The sequence below is a fragment of the Fringilla coelebs genome (genome assembly GCF_963513975.1).
Source record: "Fringilla coelebs genome assembly, chromosome: 4".
NCBI classification, from domain to species: domain Eukaryota; kingdom Metazoa; phylum Chordata; class Aves; order Passeriformes; family Fringillidae; genus Fringilla; species Fringilla coelebs.
In genome coordinates, this window is record NC_140032.1 from 31,229,242 (window position 1) to 31,246,310 (window position 17,069).

The 17,069-nt window shown below is 42.7% G+C and overlaps 1 protein-coding gene across 4 annotated transcripts in view; it reads left to right on the forward strand.

Annotated features, from left to right (window-relative positions):
- The first annotated feature begins 305 nt into the window (after positions 1–305).
- FAT1 (FAT atypical cadherin 1) overlaps positions 306–17,069 on the forward strand; it is a 101,168-nt gene continuing 84,404 nt past the window's right edge. For 3 of the 4 annotated variants that reach the window (XM_084204147.1, XM_084204144.1, XM_084204146.1), the window contains exons 1-2: positions 306–814; positions 8,683–11,971. In XM_084204147.1, coding sequence (XP_084060273.1) covers positions 8,704–11,971 — 3,268 coding nt within the window. In that variant the 5' untranslated portion in view covers positions 306–814; positions 8,683–8,703. Of the gene's footprint in view, positions 815–2,566; positions 2,651–8,682; positions 11,972–17,069 lie in introns of those variants that run through there. The other variant, XM_084204145.1, reaches the window with a different exon arrangement.

Consider the following 17,069-nt stretch of genomic DNA (forward strand, 5'->3'; position numbering starts at 1 on the left):
GGAGCCAGCGGGGCCTCCAAGCGGCGGCGGCCACGGAGAGTTGCGGCGGCGGGAGGCCGGGGCGAGCCGGGCACTGCTCGACGCCTCACCTGCTGGAGGGAGAGAGCGAGGGAGGGAGGGAGGCAGGGCGGCCGCGGCCCCGGTGCGCGCCGGAGACCCCGCGCGGAGCCGTGCGGGCGCGCACAACTGCGCGCTGCTCCCTCTCGCCGCCGACTGCAGCGGCGAGGGCAGGGAGGGGGTGGTGCTGCCGTGAGCAGGGTCCGAGGGGGACGGACAGAGTGCGAAAGAAGACGGAGAGAGAGGGAGGGAAGGAGGGAGGGAGGGAGGCGGGGGAAGGAGAGAGGGAGGGAAGGAGTCGGCGATCCGGCGCAGCGTCTCCACTCACTCTCTCCGCTGCTGTAACTAAACTCTGCCCGTTCTTTGCCTGGACATGTCTTAAGAAAGTTGGATCTCTCCCTCCCTCTCGCCTTTATTTTCCTTCTTTTTCTTTTATTTTTTCTTTTTTTCTTTCTTCTTATTCTCCCACTCCCCGTGTATTTTTCCTTCCCCCCCTCGTTGAAGTTTCGAGCAGCGGATGGGTCGGAGCCGACATGCCGCGCTGTGGCGGCGGGGCCGGGCGCCGCGCTGGCTGCGCGCCGGGGCCGCGCTGAGCGCCAGGGCCACCGCGGGGTTCGCTCTCTAGAGGCGTGTGGGCACCGGAGCATTGCTCGTGCTTTCTCCAGAGGACAAAAAAGAAAGCGGGAGGTGGAAGCGTGCGGACATGAACTGAGCTGGAGCGGACTTTGTGAGAAGAGTGCCGAGTCCAGCTGGTCTGGTGAGTTCTTTGTTTAATGAGTTTATTATCAGCAGGGTGCTGAGAGGGATGATTCCCTTGAGAGTTCTAGTGCTCTAATTTGTTGCGTTACTGAAAACAGTAGGGTCTTCGATTCAACCCGTGGTTTTTAACTGTGTAGAGCGTGTATGTTTATGTATATATCAGTACGTGCATATATACCCGCACATCGACTGTATGCAAAGCTACCTGTACCTTGGAGCGGAGGGTACCCACGCTTTACCGCCTCCTTCACGGGGACAGCGAGGCTCAAGTTTCCCGACCCGGAGCCCCGCAGCCGGACCCCGGCTCGTCGCTACCGGTTGTGCTCCCTTCGGGGGAGCCGGGGCCGGAGCCGGGGCTGGCAGCAGTGCCCGCCGCCCGTGCGCTGTGGCGCGGCGCCCCCTGCCCGGCCGCCGCGGAACTGCGCCGCCGCCGCCGCGGGGCAGCCGGGGCCGGGGGCTGCAGGGCCGGCCGCGGGGAGGGGGCGCGGGCGCTACGGGGCGGAGCCGCCCGACTGCGGGTCGGTGACCCTGAGAGCCAGCGCTTTCTGACGGGGTTAGTTCCTTTTGACCTGCAGCCCTGGGCTGCGGTTGGGGCTCCCTCCGCCGCTGGCTGTATTTATTTATGTGGCTAATAAAAGACGTGGCGGGGCTAATGCGTGGTAAATGCGCCCCCGCTGGCGGCTCCTACCTGCAACCCGGCTTCGCCGTGAGTCCGCTGGGACATGATTCCCCAGACAAACATTTGATAGTTATTAAGTGTGATCACTTATTAATGAGCGGGGAATCCTTCACGGACTGTTTCGGAGTATTAATCTTTAACGGAGGGCTGACAGACTGCCAGATACTCTTTCAGCATGAATCCGGCCGCGCGCTTTTCCACCTGAGGGTACGGATTGGTAGCCCATACCCTCTCCGCAGGGTGGTCGCCGCTGCGCTCTCCCGGCGATATACCCGGCTTCACACTGCCTCTCGCTGCCGGTGCTTTTCCCGACGCCGGAGCAGGGCACCGTTCCTTATGGCGGTGCCGGGGTCCGCGGGAGACGCCAGTGGCTTTTGGCCTCTGCCGAGGACCTCCCTGCTCCGCCCGGCCGTTAAGCGGCGGCTCGCCCAGCGCAGCCCAGCCCAGCCGAGGCGGGGAGGCGTGAGCCCAAGCCGGCCGGCGCGGTCCGGGGGCGGCAGCCCGGCAGCCTGCGGGAAGGGCAGCGGTCGCCGCTGGGCGCTGCTGGGTACGAGCGGTGCGGGCGGGCACCACGGGACTTGTCTCGGCCACCCGCTAGTCCTCGGATAGCAGAGGACCGCGTGTTCCCGCGGACTCTGACGGTGTCCCTTGCCATCCCCGTAAGACACCCCCGGCAGCAGCTTTCCGAAGCTTCTGAGTAGCCTTTCTGGGGGAAAACTTCGCCATACTCGAAGTCGCCCCCGTCCCTGGACCGGCACTCTATTTCCTGACGCTCCCGTCGTGCAAGAGCGGGGCGAACGCGGAGGAGGTGAGGCGCTCCCCCAACCTCGGGCCACCGGGAGGAACAGCTCGTGGTTGTGGTTCGCCCTTCCCCCGCTGCTCTGTTCCGCGTTTCGTCCTTGCACGGCGGGGCCGGGCAGGGGTGCGAGGGCTGCCGCCGCTCCAGCCGAGCGCCGCAGAAACGAGTTCCGGAGGGGCGGCCGTCCAGCGCCGCGGAGGAATCCGGCGGCGGGGGGCGCCGCGGCCCGCAGGGGGCGGAGAGGCACCGGCGAGGCGCGCTGGTGGCCGGGGAAGAAAGGGGGAGCGGCGCGGCAGGCACCGTGCGGGGCTGGCCCCGGCCCGCGCCCTCTCCCGCAGGCAGCGAGCCGCAGAGAGGTGAGCGCTGGGCCAGCCGGAAAGTTGGGAGAAGTTTTGGCGGTGGGGGAGGGCGGGCGGACCCCTTGGGAAGTTGAGGCTCCGAGGCGAGGCCGGGACGGGGGCGAGGCTGCCCGGAGGCGCTGGGCGAGCGGCCGCCTCGTGTTGCGGGCCCGGTGGGACGGGCTGCGAGCGGCGCCGGCCCCTGCCCCGCTCCCCGCCGCGCATCGCGGGCCCCGGCGCCCCGTCCCCCCCGCGGCTGGCGGCGGCCGGCCGGGCTGTCCCGAGGCCCCTCTCTCCGGAGAGCCGGCAGGACTCTAGCGGGCAGGTTCCGCCTGAGCTGGGCAGAGGAAAAGAGCTGGCGGTGGTGCTTTTCCCTGAGGCAAGGTGTTTGAGTGCGTCTGATGGGCCATTGAAAACTTCATTCCCGGGTGAGCCGGCAGGGGCGGTTCGCGGCGGGTGAGAAGTACCTTAGGATGAATTTCTTCCTTTGTTCGCACTTCCACACCGCGTCCCTCGTTGCGTTCCTCGCCGGATTGCTCCGAAAGGTAAAGGGCAGTGCCTGCCAGGACCCGACGTTTGGCAGCGGCTCCCCGGAAGAGCCCGGCTGCACTCATCAGTCGACTTCTGATGCTTCTTTTATTCTTCTTTAGGGCAGTTGGAGCAGAACAAAGTTATGTTTGAAAGATGCACGTTTTAATCTCTCTCGTCAGTAAGTGACGCCGTGTTTTACTGCTGTTAGTGTTGAAAACTTTTCTTTTCGAAAAAGCATTAATAAGTTAAAGAAATGCTGCCTTCTAGCAGCAGGTTTTCCTGCGGTTTACATACTTGCATACAAGTTGTTCCTAGGAGTGGCATGGGAAATACTAGCTGTATTCTTTTACCACCTCTGCTGTCTTTCTGTAAAAGAAAAGAGCGTTGTATAATAGATGTGTATTTCCTATTTGCTTTTCTAACCGTCTGGAAGTAATTCTGCAGTATTTAGTGAGTAAATATCTTACTTGCATGCTGTAAACTATTTTAAAAGTTTTTGTTATTCCCTGTGAAATCCTAAAATCTCATTTAGGAGAATGAAAGGTGTGCCTTAGTAGTCATCCCAGAAGAAAGATGATCTGTTTTTTTTAATTAAGCATGCTAGAGAACTTTGTATGGCTAAGTTAACTCTGCTATCAGTTCAAATAAACAGGTGTAAAATGGCTTTAAACTTTCGAAGATTTCCTTCTTTTTTTTTTTTAAGTTTAAAACTGAATTCAAAATCAGTAGAACTATTTTTGTTACCACAAATTTTAGGGTGCCATGCTAAATTTCGATCAAACTGTTATTCACAGAGATTGGAGGTCTGCTTTTCCTTGAACAGCTGATGAGTTCATATTAGATACAGCAGTAAGTAACTGCCTTGAGATAAACATGAAATTCTCCATGTAAATATTTGTTTCATTCTGGTTTCAGAATCTTTGCCTGCTGCTGGAATATAGCTGCTGCATTTTCCTTTTAACAGTTAATATCTCGAAAGTATAAATCAAAGTATCTCATGAGATCAACTCATGATGTGGGGAATACAAACATAAAGCTTACTGGACTTTAGTCACAAGTTAAAACTGTTATGTTAATCTCTGTGACAATGTACATTTTCTGAATAACTCGCCAGCTTTACTAAAGTAACACTACCGTACATTCTCATCATGTGTTAATTTTCTGCATACCAAAACAGACAACTTCTCCCTCTGAAAAGCAAAAGACACTGTTAATTTGTTTGATTGGAAAGTCATGCATGTTGAAACAGCTAAACCTGGTATTTCTTTTTTCCCATCAGACTACATGAATAATTCCTTTTAAACAATTGAAAGGGTAGGTGTAACCACAATTAGTGCAGCTTGCAAAGTCGCAGGATCTCTCATAGACTGCTACACTAGAAATCCTGTCATGACTGTTTAGTTTCACAGTGCCTTTCTGTCAGACAGCATCAGTTGGGCGTGCTGATCAAAACTGACCTTTGTGGTAAATAAACATAGTTAATGTTTTGCTTGGTAGGTATGTTATTCTGGACTTAATTGGTAGAGCTGGCATGTAAAAAAAAGAAGAGCAATGAGACTAGAACTCACTTGGGTATATTGCCTGATTTAGGTAGTTTTTCTACCTAAAATACCAGGTTTAGCTGTTTTCTACCTGTGACTTCCATTGGCGGGGGAATAAATATCTCAGTGTATGCTCCCTATAGATACATTATGTATCTATGTATGGTAAGTTGGTTCAATGTATCTATGATAAGCAAGATAAGCTTAAGCTTGGTTTGGTCTTTTTTTTTTTTGCTTGCTTGGCATTCAAATTGCTCTTTGCTAAGTTTTGTATTTCATGCTTAAAACTTTCAAATCTCAAACTATAAACTTTGAAATCTAAATAGTGTAAACTTCCTGCTACAAGAAACAGTCTTTCTTGTGACTGCTATCTTATCCAGTCATCTTAATTTTTAAGTTATCAATTTGAGCTCTGCTCACTTCAAAATTATGCTTGGACCTTTAATGTGGAGATAGTTCATATTTCTAAGTTGCATCAATATTTTTTTCCTTGTACAAATTAATTTTTCAATGTGTTAATAGTTTTGATAATGTTCTAACTAATTAGCAAAACTGTCTTGGGTATCCCAGTGCTGAATTTGCATATAAATAAAAATGACCTGGATATGCATATAAATAAAAATTAACTGAATAATAATTTCCAGATAGGAAATCAAAGTTTGTTTTAAAGTAGCTTTTCAGAATAATACTGTGTGCACTTATGAGTTTTGGGGTATGGTGTTTTGTTAAGCAAACTGTTGCCTTGTGTATTGAACATGGATGCAGAAAATCCTAAACTGGTCGTATTCCAAAGATAATAAAAATTTAGGAGTTCAAAGTGTAGCCTTTGGCTAAAATGTTTCTGAAATTCAGTCATTTTGGCACGCTGTAATGAGCCATCTGAGTTTACATCTAACACATTATCACTTTATCTTAATGCTTTCATACTTTCTCTTAGTAGCTAATAGCTTTTATAACTGGAGCTACTTAATACTTTAGATATTTTCCAAGAATATACTATGTTGATCTTTGGATAATCTGAGTCAATGTTTTTTATTTTTTAGTAGCTGTGTGAATTGTGACAAGATGGAAATAGTGTTGTGTAAAAGAAATTGCTAACTTTTTATCTGACTGAGAACTTTTTATCTGACGAGGTTAACTGTTCACTTGAGAGATACTTTTACATTCTTGTTTGTAACTCAACAAGTCATAGGGGTTACTGCTGGGAAGTAGATTCTCTTACTGGTGGTTGTGTTATTGTTTGTAATGGGCTGCCTGTTGCTGGTTCTGAGCAGACTTGAAGTTGCCACAGAAGAGCAACAAAAAGTGCTCAGTGTATTATGGCACAGAAAAATATTTGCAGTAATAGTAAAACCTACATGTGTTCAACTTGGAATATTAATGAGAAGTTTGGATATCTTAATGTATCTTAGTGTGGTACATGTCCAGTCTAATGTGCCTGAGATGTGAGAAGCAAAGAATAAAAGGTACAAGCAGATACACTGTTCTACATTATAAATCCACCGCTTCAAATAGCCTGTTGCCAAACATAAGCATAGGCAGTGAGTTAGGTGCTACAGCATCAGAAGTAAAGCTGGGTTTTGGACTTCAGTATAAATTAAAAATAATAATGATATAAATCCTTTTGTAACTGAGGGAGAAAACAGGGAAGCATCTGATCAGATCAACATAAAATTTCATCATTGAATAATAGATCACTGGTGATAGATGGCTTCCAAAATTCCAGCAAGATGGAGGAAAAGCTGGGTTTGTTGATTGCTTAAAAATTTTTTTAAGCAATCTTCTTAACATTGCCTTTTAAGCCAGTCTAGTGGCATTTTAAAGATATCAGAGTTTTGGAATTAGTCATACCAATTATTGTTGCGAAGACTTGGTTGTGTGTAAGAGTTTGTTTTGTTTGGTTGGGGTTTGTTTGTTTGTTTGTTTGTTTTTTGGTTTTAAGCAAATATTTGTGAACTTGGCAGTATGCTGGGACATAAGGCCTTGGAGACCCAAGTGCCTCTGTATTCCCAGGACATATCATAGCCTGGGAAGGAAAGTAGACAGGGGAGGAATAATATTGTTAAGCCACTGAAATGGTGACTGTTCCAACCTCACTCATTTGCCCTCCCAACCTTTTCTTCATTCAGTGTTAAGACCTTGTGAGTTTTGTTTCCAGCTAGTGACTAACTTCAGAGACCTTTAATGCTTTTTATTATTTGGTTATTCACTTTTTGTTTGCTGTGTTTATAGTTTTAATTGCACAACTTAATGCCTAGATTTGGAAGACAGACACACTTTTTTTTTCTTCTTCTGAAAGGATATTCTTTTTCATTACTCCTCTACAATACTTTCTATGGTTTGTGTGAATCTGAGTCTTTAATTCCTGTGAAAGTCATTGAGTTAGGAATATCTGTGACTGAATTCCTTCCGAGGTTTTAAGGAGAACTGTTGACACAAGCAGATTAATTTGCTCTGATGTTTGCTAGTGGGCAGAGTCAGTCCATGGAATGTCAGCCAGTGTGATCTTTCGCATATCTACCTGAGCAGGTGGGAAGTAGGGAAGAGAAAAATTGCTGTAAGAGAAAACATGAGTGGAGAAAGGAGACAACGCGATATTATTTTAGAGGAGGTAAACAGAACTAGCGTGAAGATAGGTGCTTTGAAATTGACATCCAAAGAATAGGATGAGAGCAGACTAGGGCTAAAATGTGGGGAGAAAAAGGTCAGGAACAATAAAAGAACAACATAGTGAGTAATTAGTTTGATTTGTATAGTAGATTGGCCAGGGAAGAAAACTCAGAAGGAGAGGTAAGGGAAAAATTTTAAGATAATAGAGAAAGGAGAAATAAATGAATGTCTACTACTTAATCAAGAAAAAGTAATCAAGAAAATGTTGGATTGTTTTCTACTTGCTGGAAAGAAATGTTGCCCCCAGGATCTTGTTGAAAGCTTGGGCTTGTCAAAGGAGCCTTCTGAGGCTTTGATTTGTTGTACTGTGGGATTTGAAGGGGTAAAGACTGTTGCTGTAAACCCAGATGAAGAAGGTGGTCCCAGATGTCTTGTTCCTGAGCTTTCTGCCTTTCTTCCTACTGCAGTCTTGCCTAGATTTAGGTAGTAAAAATACTATACTAACTTCAAAAGGCAAATCCAGTGAAGGTGTGCCTTTATGAATGTCTTGCTGTTCCAGGCTCTTTCTCTGTCATTTCTAGAGTGTGTTGGAGAAACTCAACTGAAATGTTCCTCCAGTAATTTGGATAGATTCTTATAACTCTTGATACTCATTTGTTCAGATCTGTTCTGGGAGGGGAATAAAGGCATATTCTTTATGGGCTTTACACCTTAGTAGTGCTTGATTTTATTTTTATTTTTTATGATAAGCACTACTCTTATCATAAGTCAGAACTGGAGGGAATACAATACAGAATTATCCTCTGTTCTAATTATAATGTTTATAATTCTTGGAACAGGTGTACATTGGATACTGTAAAGAATTGATGGTAATATCAAGCCAACTCTTGAGGTTTACTTCCACATAATTGGACATCAGTCATTTTACAATCTAAATTAAATGAGGGAGGAGAATTTTCTACTAGACATAATTGTCATGTATGAAGTAGAGGACGGGTGTTAATGTTCATTACTCCAGATTAGTTCTGACCTAGTTTGTTTGCTCATAGCAGACAGCATTAATATTTTTCTTCTAGCATGTTGCTTCATGGGAATGTTCATTTGAACTTAGCTCTGTGTTCCTCTCGTGTTGCTTTAGTAATTCCTAGACTTTTGATGTAATGAGTTGTTGGCATTTTGTAGAAGTTTTTAATTTATCTGTGTTTCTGTTACTGCAAATAATTTTGACACTTTCTTCAAGAAAATGATATAGTCTAAATGTGTAACCTACAGGTTTTTTTCAAGTATGAATTCTGAACTAAGCATCAATGTTTATTTGATAAACATTTGAACGATCATAAGCCTTACTCCATCTCTTTCTTGTTTCAGGGTTTCTTTGTAATTGCTGCCATGGGAAGATACTTGACTATGCTGTTGCTGCTGATGCTGCTGGTGCAGCATTTTGGAAACTGTGAAGGAAATCAAAGGCCACATCATGCTCCATCAATGCAATTTACACAAATGCAGTATAATGCCACTGTGTACGAGAATTCTGCAGCCAAGACTTACGTTGGGCATCCAGTGAAAATGGGCATTTACATTACAAATCCACTGTGGGACATAAGATACAAAATTATTTCTGGTGACAGTGAGAGCTTGTTCAAAGCTGAAGAGTATGTTCTTGGAAACTTTTGCTTTTTGAGAATACGGACCAAGGGAGGAAACACAGCTATCCTTAACAGAGAGGTGAAGGACCATTATATGCTGACTGTTAAAGCAGTTGAAAAAAACACAAATGCTGAAACACGCACCAAGGTCAGGATACAGGTACTGGATACAAACGACTTGCGGCCTTTGTTTTCTCCAACATCTTACAGCGTTTCTTTACCTGAAAACACAGCAATAAGGACCAGCATTGCGAGAGTCAGCGCGACAGATGCAGATATAGGAACAAATGGAGAGTTCTACTATAGCTTTAAAGAAAGAACAGATGTGTTTGCTATACATCCAACTAGTGGAGTGATAGTTCTAACTGGTAGACTTGACTACTCGGACACTAAGCGTTATGAGATGGAAATTCTTGCAGTGGACCGTGGGCTGAAGCTGTATGGTAGCAGTGGCATAAGCAGTATGGCAAAACTGACAGTTCACATAGAGCAAGCAAATGAACATGCCCCTGTTATTACAGCTGTTCCATTGACTCCATCAGAATCAGACACAGATCCAACGTATGCAATTGTAACCGTAGAGGACAATGACCAGGGTTCGAATGGGGAAATAGCATCATTAAATATTGTTGCAGGAGATGCACTTCAACAGTTCAAAACAGTGAGGTCTGTTCCGGGTGGCAAAGAATACAGAATAAAAGCCATTGGTCCCATTGACTGGGAGAGTCACCCTTTTGGATACAACCTTACCCTTCAAGCTAAAGACAAAGGGAATCCCCCACAATTTTCTTCTGTAAAAGTTGTTCATGTGACATCACCACAATTTAGGTCTGGTCCTGTCAGATTTGAAAAAGAGATCTATAGAGCTGAAATAAGTGAATTTGCTCCTCCAAACACACCTGTGATAATGGTGAAAGCTGTGCCTAGTTACCCACATTTAAAGTACGTATTTAAAAACGCACCAGGAAAAGTAAAATTCAATTTAAACACTCACACTGGTCTTATTACCACATTAGAACCCATAAAAGCACAATATGCATCCCATTTTGAACTTGAAGTTGTGACAAGTGACAGAAGAGCTTCTGCAAAAGTATTAATTAAGGTACTAGGCATGAATAGCAATCCTCCTGAATTTACTCAGACATCCTATAAGGCCTCCTTCGATGAAAATGTGCCAATAGGTACAAGTGTCATGAGAGTGAGTGCAAAAGACCCCGATGAAGGGGAAAATGGTTATGTGACTTATAGCATTGCAAACCTAAATCCTTTGCCATTTGTGATTAACCATTTCAGTGGGATTATTAGTACCTCAGAAGACTTGGATTATGAATTGATGCCAAGGGTTTACAATTTAAGGATTCGAGCCTCTGATTGGGGTATGCCATATCGCCGAGAAGTTGAAGTTCCTGTTACTATTATTTTAAATAACTTGAATGACAATATACCTCTGTTTGAGAAAATAAATTGTGAGGGAATAATCCCCAGGGACCTTGGTGTTGGAGAACAAATAACAACTGTATCTGCTATTGATGCTGATGAGCTCCAGTTGGTGAGATACCAAATTGAATCTGGAAATGAACTGGATTTATTTAGCCTAAACCCAAATTCAGGAGTACTTTCTCTCAAACAGTCACTAATAGATGGCCTAGGTGCTAAAATGTCTTTTTACAGTTTGAAAATTACAGCTACAGATGGAGAGAACTTTGCAAAACCATTGTATATCAACATAACTGTAGCTAGTAGTCGCAAACCAGTCAACTTGCAGTGTGAAGAAACTGGTGTTGCCAAAATGCTTGCAGAGAAGCTCTTACAAGCAAATAAGTTGCACAATCGTGGAGAAGTTGAGGATGCTTTCTTTGATACACATTCTGTGAATCTGCATGCGCCTCAGTTTAGAAGTACTCTCCCCAGTAGCATTGAGATAAAAGAAGACCAACCTGTGGGCTCTAGCATAATATCTGTGAATGCTGCTGATCTTGATACTGGCTTCAATGGAAAGCTAGTGTATGTTATTTCTGGAGGTAATGAGGACAGTAGTTTCATTGTTGATATGGAAAGAGGAGTGCTGAAAATTCTATCTCCCCTTGACCGAGAACTAAAAGATAAATATACACTCAATATTACTGTCTATGATCTTGGAATACCACAGAAGTCTGCCTGGACCCTTTTAGATATTAAAATTTTGGATGCTAATGACAACCCACCGGAATTCCTCCAAGACAGCTATTTTGTTGAAGTAAGTGAAAACAAAGAGCCCAACAGTGAAATAATTCAAGTTGGAGCTACTGATAAAGATTTGGGGGCTAATGGAGAAGTGAAATACTCTCTTCTTACAGATACAGACAAGTTTACTATTAATTCTGTGACAGGAGTTGTGAAAGTTGTAGGGGTCCTGGATCGGGAGGAACAGCACATTTATTTATTGAAAATTGAGGCTAGGGACCAACCAACTGAAGAACCTCAACTATTTTCGACAGTTATTCTGAAAGTGGCTGTAGAAGATATAAATGACAATCCTCCCAAGTTTATTCCTTCAAATTATCATGTGAAAATTCGAGAAGATCTTCCTGAGGGAACTATTATTACGTGGCTAGAAGCCTACGATCCTGATTTAGGCCAGTCAAGTCAAGTACGGTACAGTCTTTTGGACAGTGGAGACGGCACCTTTGACGTTGATAAAATAAGCGGAGCAATTCGTATTGTACAAAGACTGGATTATGAAAAGAAACAACTTTATAACTTGACTGTGCGGGCCAAGGACAAAGGAAAACCCGTTTCATTGTCCTCTACGTGTTACGTTGAGGTTGAGATAGTTGATGTGAATGAAAACTTGCACCCCCCACGGTTCTCCATATTTGCAGATAAAGGCTTCGTAAAAGAAGACGCTCCTGTTGGCTCCTCAGTAATGACAGTATCTGCTTATGATGAAGATGCAGGACGAGATGGGGAGGTCAGATATTCCATCCGAGATGGATCGGGTTTAGGAGTTTTTCGAATAGATGAAGAAAAAGGTAAGGTGGCTTTCTGTTACTTTTATATACTAAACGAAATCAAATGCCAGGAAAGAGAGAAGAGAAGCAGCATTGTCACAGTTGACGTAGGTGTTTTGTTAGGACCAAAAGATGTCACCAACAATGTGTATAGTTGTGTCTGCTACTTAAGTGAAATTATTTTTATACATTTGATAAGTAATTACTCTCTAATGCTCCCACTTCTATCCAGCCTACCTAAAGCCATGCTTAAGTCTTAAAATTTATACCACCCAGAAAAAGTAAGAATACTCTTGACATAAAATGGAGGTCTGCCTTGTGTGAGTGCATACACTCTCTGTCTTTTGGACAGTGGGACTGTCATACTTTTCAGTCTTGAATAACATTATCTTTTGCTCCTTTTACTGGAGGTATGCATGGGCGTAACATTGCCATAGTGCTGGTTTAGTTAGTTACTTTCAGAGTTGACAAGTTTCAGTAAGCAGTGCCATCTTCATCAGAAGGCTTCTGCCAAAGAAAGCGTTGATGCAACCTTAGAAAAACCTCTTATGAATCAAGCAGACTGAACTGTTAACTTATTGCATAAATAATGCACACATTGATGAGCAGTGTGAGAATTTTTCCAGTGTCATGTGTTCAGAAGAAACATAATTTTATTTTCAGTAAAATTCTAGTGCTGACTTGTAACATTTTGGTTGGATGTCTATGCAGCTATCTATTCATTTATGTCTTTGATAAAGAGATAGCATTGATATTTTGCGGTTATCTAAGCATCTTGAAATAAATTGAGGAGGAATCTGGTGCAAGTTTTGTCTACAGGTTACATATAGGTAAATGATGATATATGTGATTGATGTCTTAAAGAAAAAAAAAGCTTGTAACTGAGACTAAAAGGTGGGAATTATGTCTGATTCATCCAGCAGTCATTCGGTGTGTTCTCTGTGCTTCCCATAAATGTGAATGTGGGTAATACAGAGTCATGAAGCCACTTTACTCTGTAGGGTTTGGGTGAACAAACTGTTCCTCACTATTTTTCTTCTCTAGAAAGTCTGTTATTAAATTATATGGTTTGTGGCTAAAGAACCAGCTCTACAGGTTGAAGTGTAACAATGCTTCCCTTAGCTTTGCTTTCAACAAAGCACATAATTAAGGTAGTGAAACAGACTTTGTAAAAGTGGAGACTTGAATACTTTCTTTCCAAGACCTTGTAGTTTCATTTTTGGCCATTTTGTATGTGTGCAGAATATTAAATTGTGTATCATTATGCATTTCTTTTTACACAAGTATATTAAAGTTCACGGTTTGTTATGGTATTTTAGAAGTGTCTCTAGTTGTCCTATAGAGTGAGTCTGAGTTTGGCAGTGTACATACGTGTAATAGGTATCAGTCAGTGAGAATGAACCTGTTTATGGGTATGTGGACAGGTGTGTGTGTTTTTGTGATGGTACTACCATGGCAGAATTAGTTGTCTGCATGTGTTGCCTCTCTACTTTTTTGGCACAAAGCTAGTTTACTTGGCTAACGAATTGGTGTGAGTTTAAGTAAGTTGCTTTTTATCAGCTGGGTTTACAAAGTTGGCAGAGCTTGGGGCAAAGCCAGCTTCTATTCAATAATATTGTCCAGAACAGTGGCTCTGTAATTTCAAGGCAGGGGAGAGGCATTGTCTGTATTCATATCTGATATCTAGTGTTTGCACTTCTTCGGGGATGAAAGTAGAGGGATTTGGTGGGAATGGGGTGGTGGTAGAGAGGGTTGCTAGTTTTTAATCTTATTGAACAAATTCCACTTTACAACACTGGTGTGGGGAAGAAAGTGTTTATTTCGGGTTGCTTGATGTGTTTTTTCCATCAAATGGTGAGCTAAAGGAAAGAACATTGAGTATGTACAAACTTGACAATGTAGTTTAAATTTTGGATTGACATTTTATTTTGGTGAAAAGCCATCAGAATTGTTCTTGAAGGCATTCTTTATACTGCAGTGTCTGAATATTTGTCATATTTTTCAAAATGGACTGGCCTTGATACAGGGAGCAGACTGATTATCAGCCAGCAAAGCACATTGAAGAATTTGTGAAAGAGAAATTTGTCAAGCAACTTGCTAACTTTCAGCTTGCTGAAAGGTTCTTCTGACTTTACCCATGAGCTACATGTCTCATCCTGCTGTCTTTGAAGAGCATCATACTACAATGTCAGTTCAAAGACAGATAAATCAGATTTAAGATCTTATTTCAAGTCAACATTAAACTATTCAGTGATTCAGAGGGGCTCTTTTATCCCTTGCTTATGAGAAATTAAGGACAACAATCATTTTTGCAGGTAAACTAGATGATGATAGAAGCATTGAATAGCTAGTTCCATGCACTGATTTTTGTTGACTTTTAGGTTGTCTTTCCCATGTTAAGTTTGTTTTAATTTTACAGTTCAAAAAGTAGGAAATAGTATTGGCATTTGATACTTGTACCTGTGATTCTGGTATTTTCACAATGGACTTTAATATATCTTTGCCATGACATCTTGAGTTCTGTTTTACAAAACTTACCTTTATTTTCAGTCAGCAGTTTTCATAGGTTCTATTTTCTGCAGTTGTATCCAAACCATTAGCAGTGAATGTCTTAACGGGGACCACTAAACACCAATATTTCCAAACTCAGGAGCTGCTTTGATTACTTAGTTCCCTGACTGCTCTGATGCTTTTCAAGTAGACACAGAAAAAAGATATGTTAGGGGTGAATTCGGTAATCAGTCATATTTTAGCTTTCTTAATATTCTTAAGCCTGAAAAGGCAATAGTGGTCAGAAAAGGAGGAGAACAAGATGATAAAAGTCTAGAAAATTGCAATAGTTTCTGAAGCACCTATATCACTGTCTACTTTTTGTAATGTAAAAAATAGGGCACACACAGTTAACAGGTTTTAAAGTATTCTTCCTGTCCTAAGCTAAAAGGAAGTATTTTTCACATGAAGTGTAATAATGTCATGAAACCCATTTCCTCAGGAAGTTATAGAGATTCAAAGTATGACTAAAGAAAATAAATGATACTAATGAGATTACTTTGAGGTTCAGCCTCATGCTATCTTCAGCTCATAAACTGTTAACTGGAAGCCAAGGGGGTAAGGGAGAGAGATCAGAGGTCATCGCTCAATGTATGATTCAGAAGTACAACAGTGCATTGTGCCTGATATTGTACAGAAATAAAATTTAAATGGCATGGTAAATGAAGACTTTGAGATATTATATGAGATGAAAAATGTTAAAATGAGATTTTTGTGCTGTGAACTTATGTAACAAAGCCATTTGTTTATCCTTTAGGTACGTGTTCAGGAGAACTTGTAATTTAAGATGGCTTTTTATTTGTGAGTGGAACTGAAGGCTGTAAATTGAGATGATCAATTGGCTATATAAATTGCCTGCTAAAGCAGCAGTAAAATATTTTCTCAGTTTTACAAGGAGTTGAGCACATCGGTGTGTATTAGTAAAAGAAGGCATTGTGTTGATGCAGATCTCAGTGTGCCACAAGAAAAACCCATGCACCATCAAAATCCCATTAGCACAGAACAGTAAAAGTGAGATAAATCATGTCAATACCATGCTGCTACTTCGATTGAGAAAAACTCTAAAGAATTACAGAAGCAATTGCTGTAGCAGAACTAAAGCAGGAGCTCTGTGGGACCAAGGCAATACTGAAACTTCCTTGTCCCAGTTTTTATCCCAGTGGGCAAGGAGGGAAAAAGAAGAATGTCTTCCTGTTTACTTTTTGGTTTTCAAATGCAAGAATGGAACCTTTCTGTTGGGTATTTGCACTCCTCTAAGTTTAACTGAAAGATGGAAGCTCTAGTTTGTAAAAGTGGTGTTGGGAAGAGCTCCTAGTACATCTTCCAGTTGTTTAGGCAGGTGAGCAGTGTCACTCACTGGTCTGGATGGGACATTGTCATGGGAGCACCAGCATGTGCTGAGCAAGTCTCCACACTGATTTTCAGCTGTAAAAATGAGACTGAGAAAATCCTGTAGCAGTTATCTGGCCTTCTCCAAAGAATTTCTCCAAGCATATTGCTCTTTTTCTTGAGATATCAGGACTTCTAGCTTATTACTGAGCACTGTTCTTATCATGTTTCAAGGTTGTTTTTTATGGTTTTGCTTTTCTTTCTAGTGCTCAAAATTTAGATAGCTAAGGGAGCCAGCAGACTCTGGATCTGTTGGTGCCATGGGTCATTTAGTCTAAGAAAGGTCTCATTGAAAATGTTCAGGGAAGATGGGAGCCCATCCTGGAAACTGATGTTCAGAAGTGAAGGAAGGTTTGAGTAATGAATTCCATGGTGTCTGTTATAACTAACCACTTAGTGGTTGCATTTACAATCCTTACACATGCAGATGCTGGATGTTACATATAGGCCCTGCACAGTAAGATTTCAAGCCACAGTGATTTTTATAAACTGATTATCAGAAACTTAGCAAGTAGTTCAACTTGCAAGGCTACCAGCAGGTGTTTTCTAAACTTCTGCAATTGAGGATATTTCACAGTACGTAACCTAGTTCCAGAATGGTGTGAAGGATGATGTGACAGTCTGAATCTCATACATGATAACCTTATTACTTGTGTTTACAGTGTGTTGTTACTTGTTACCAGGAATCTTAGTGCTCTTTCATCAACCTGATTTTGAGTTATTAGGCCATAAGTGTTACAGAATAACGGTAATTCTGCTTTAATGATATGGACAAAGTTTAAGGTGATTAAACTAATTTGCTGACTTAAAAAGATGCATGACTGTGGTTTTTTAAAACAAAGATCTGTCTAGCCTGAGATACTGTCTCCAGTAGCACAGTCAGGGCACAGAGATGATACTTTCCCAGTCTCTGGTTATTTTGTATTTGGGGAGTTTTCAAGTCCCCAAATTATTTGTAACATTTGCGTGCTTATCTTTCTTTGTGTAGTCTTCCCTTGGAACCATATAACTTTCAAGTGTAACCTTGCTGCTGTGATAAGGAAAAATTAATTGTTTTGGTAAAGAATATTAAAGGAACAAGTAGAAAAAAATTAGCAGCGACATATGGAAGAAAATTAATTTTATTGCGCTATCTCTGTATGCCTAAAATAGTGTCAATAAAGCTTAATGGCTATAGGAC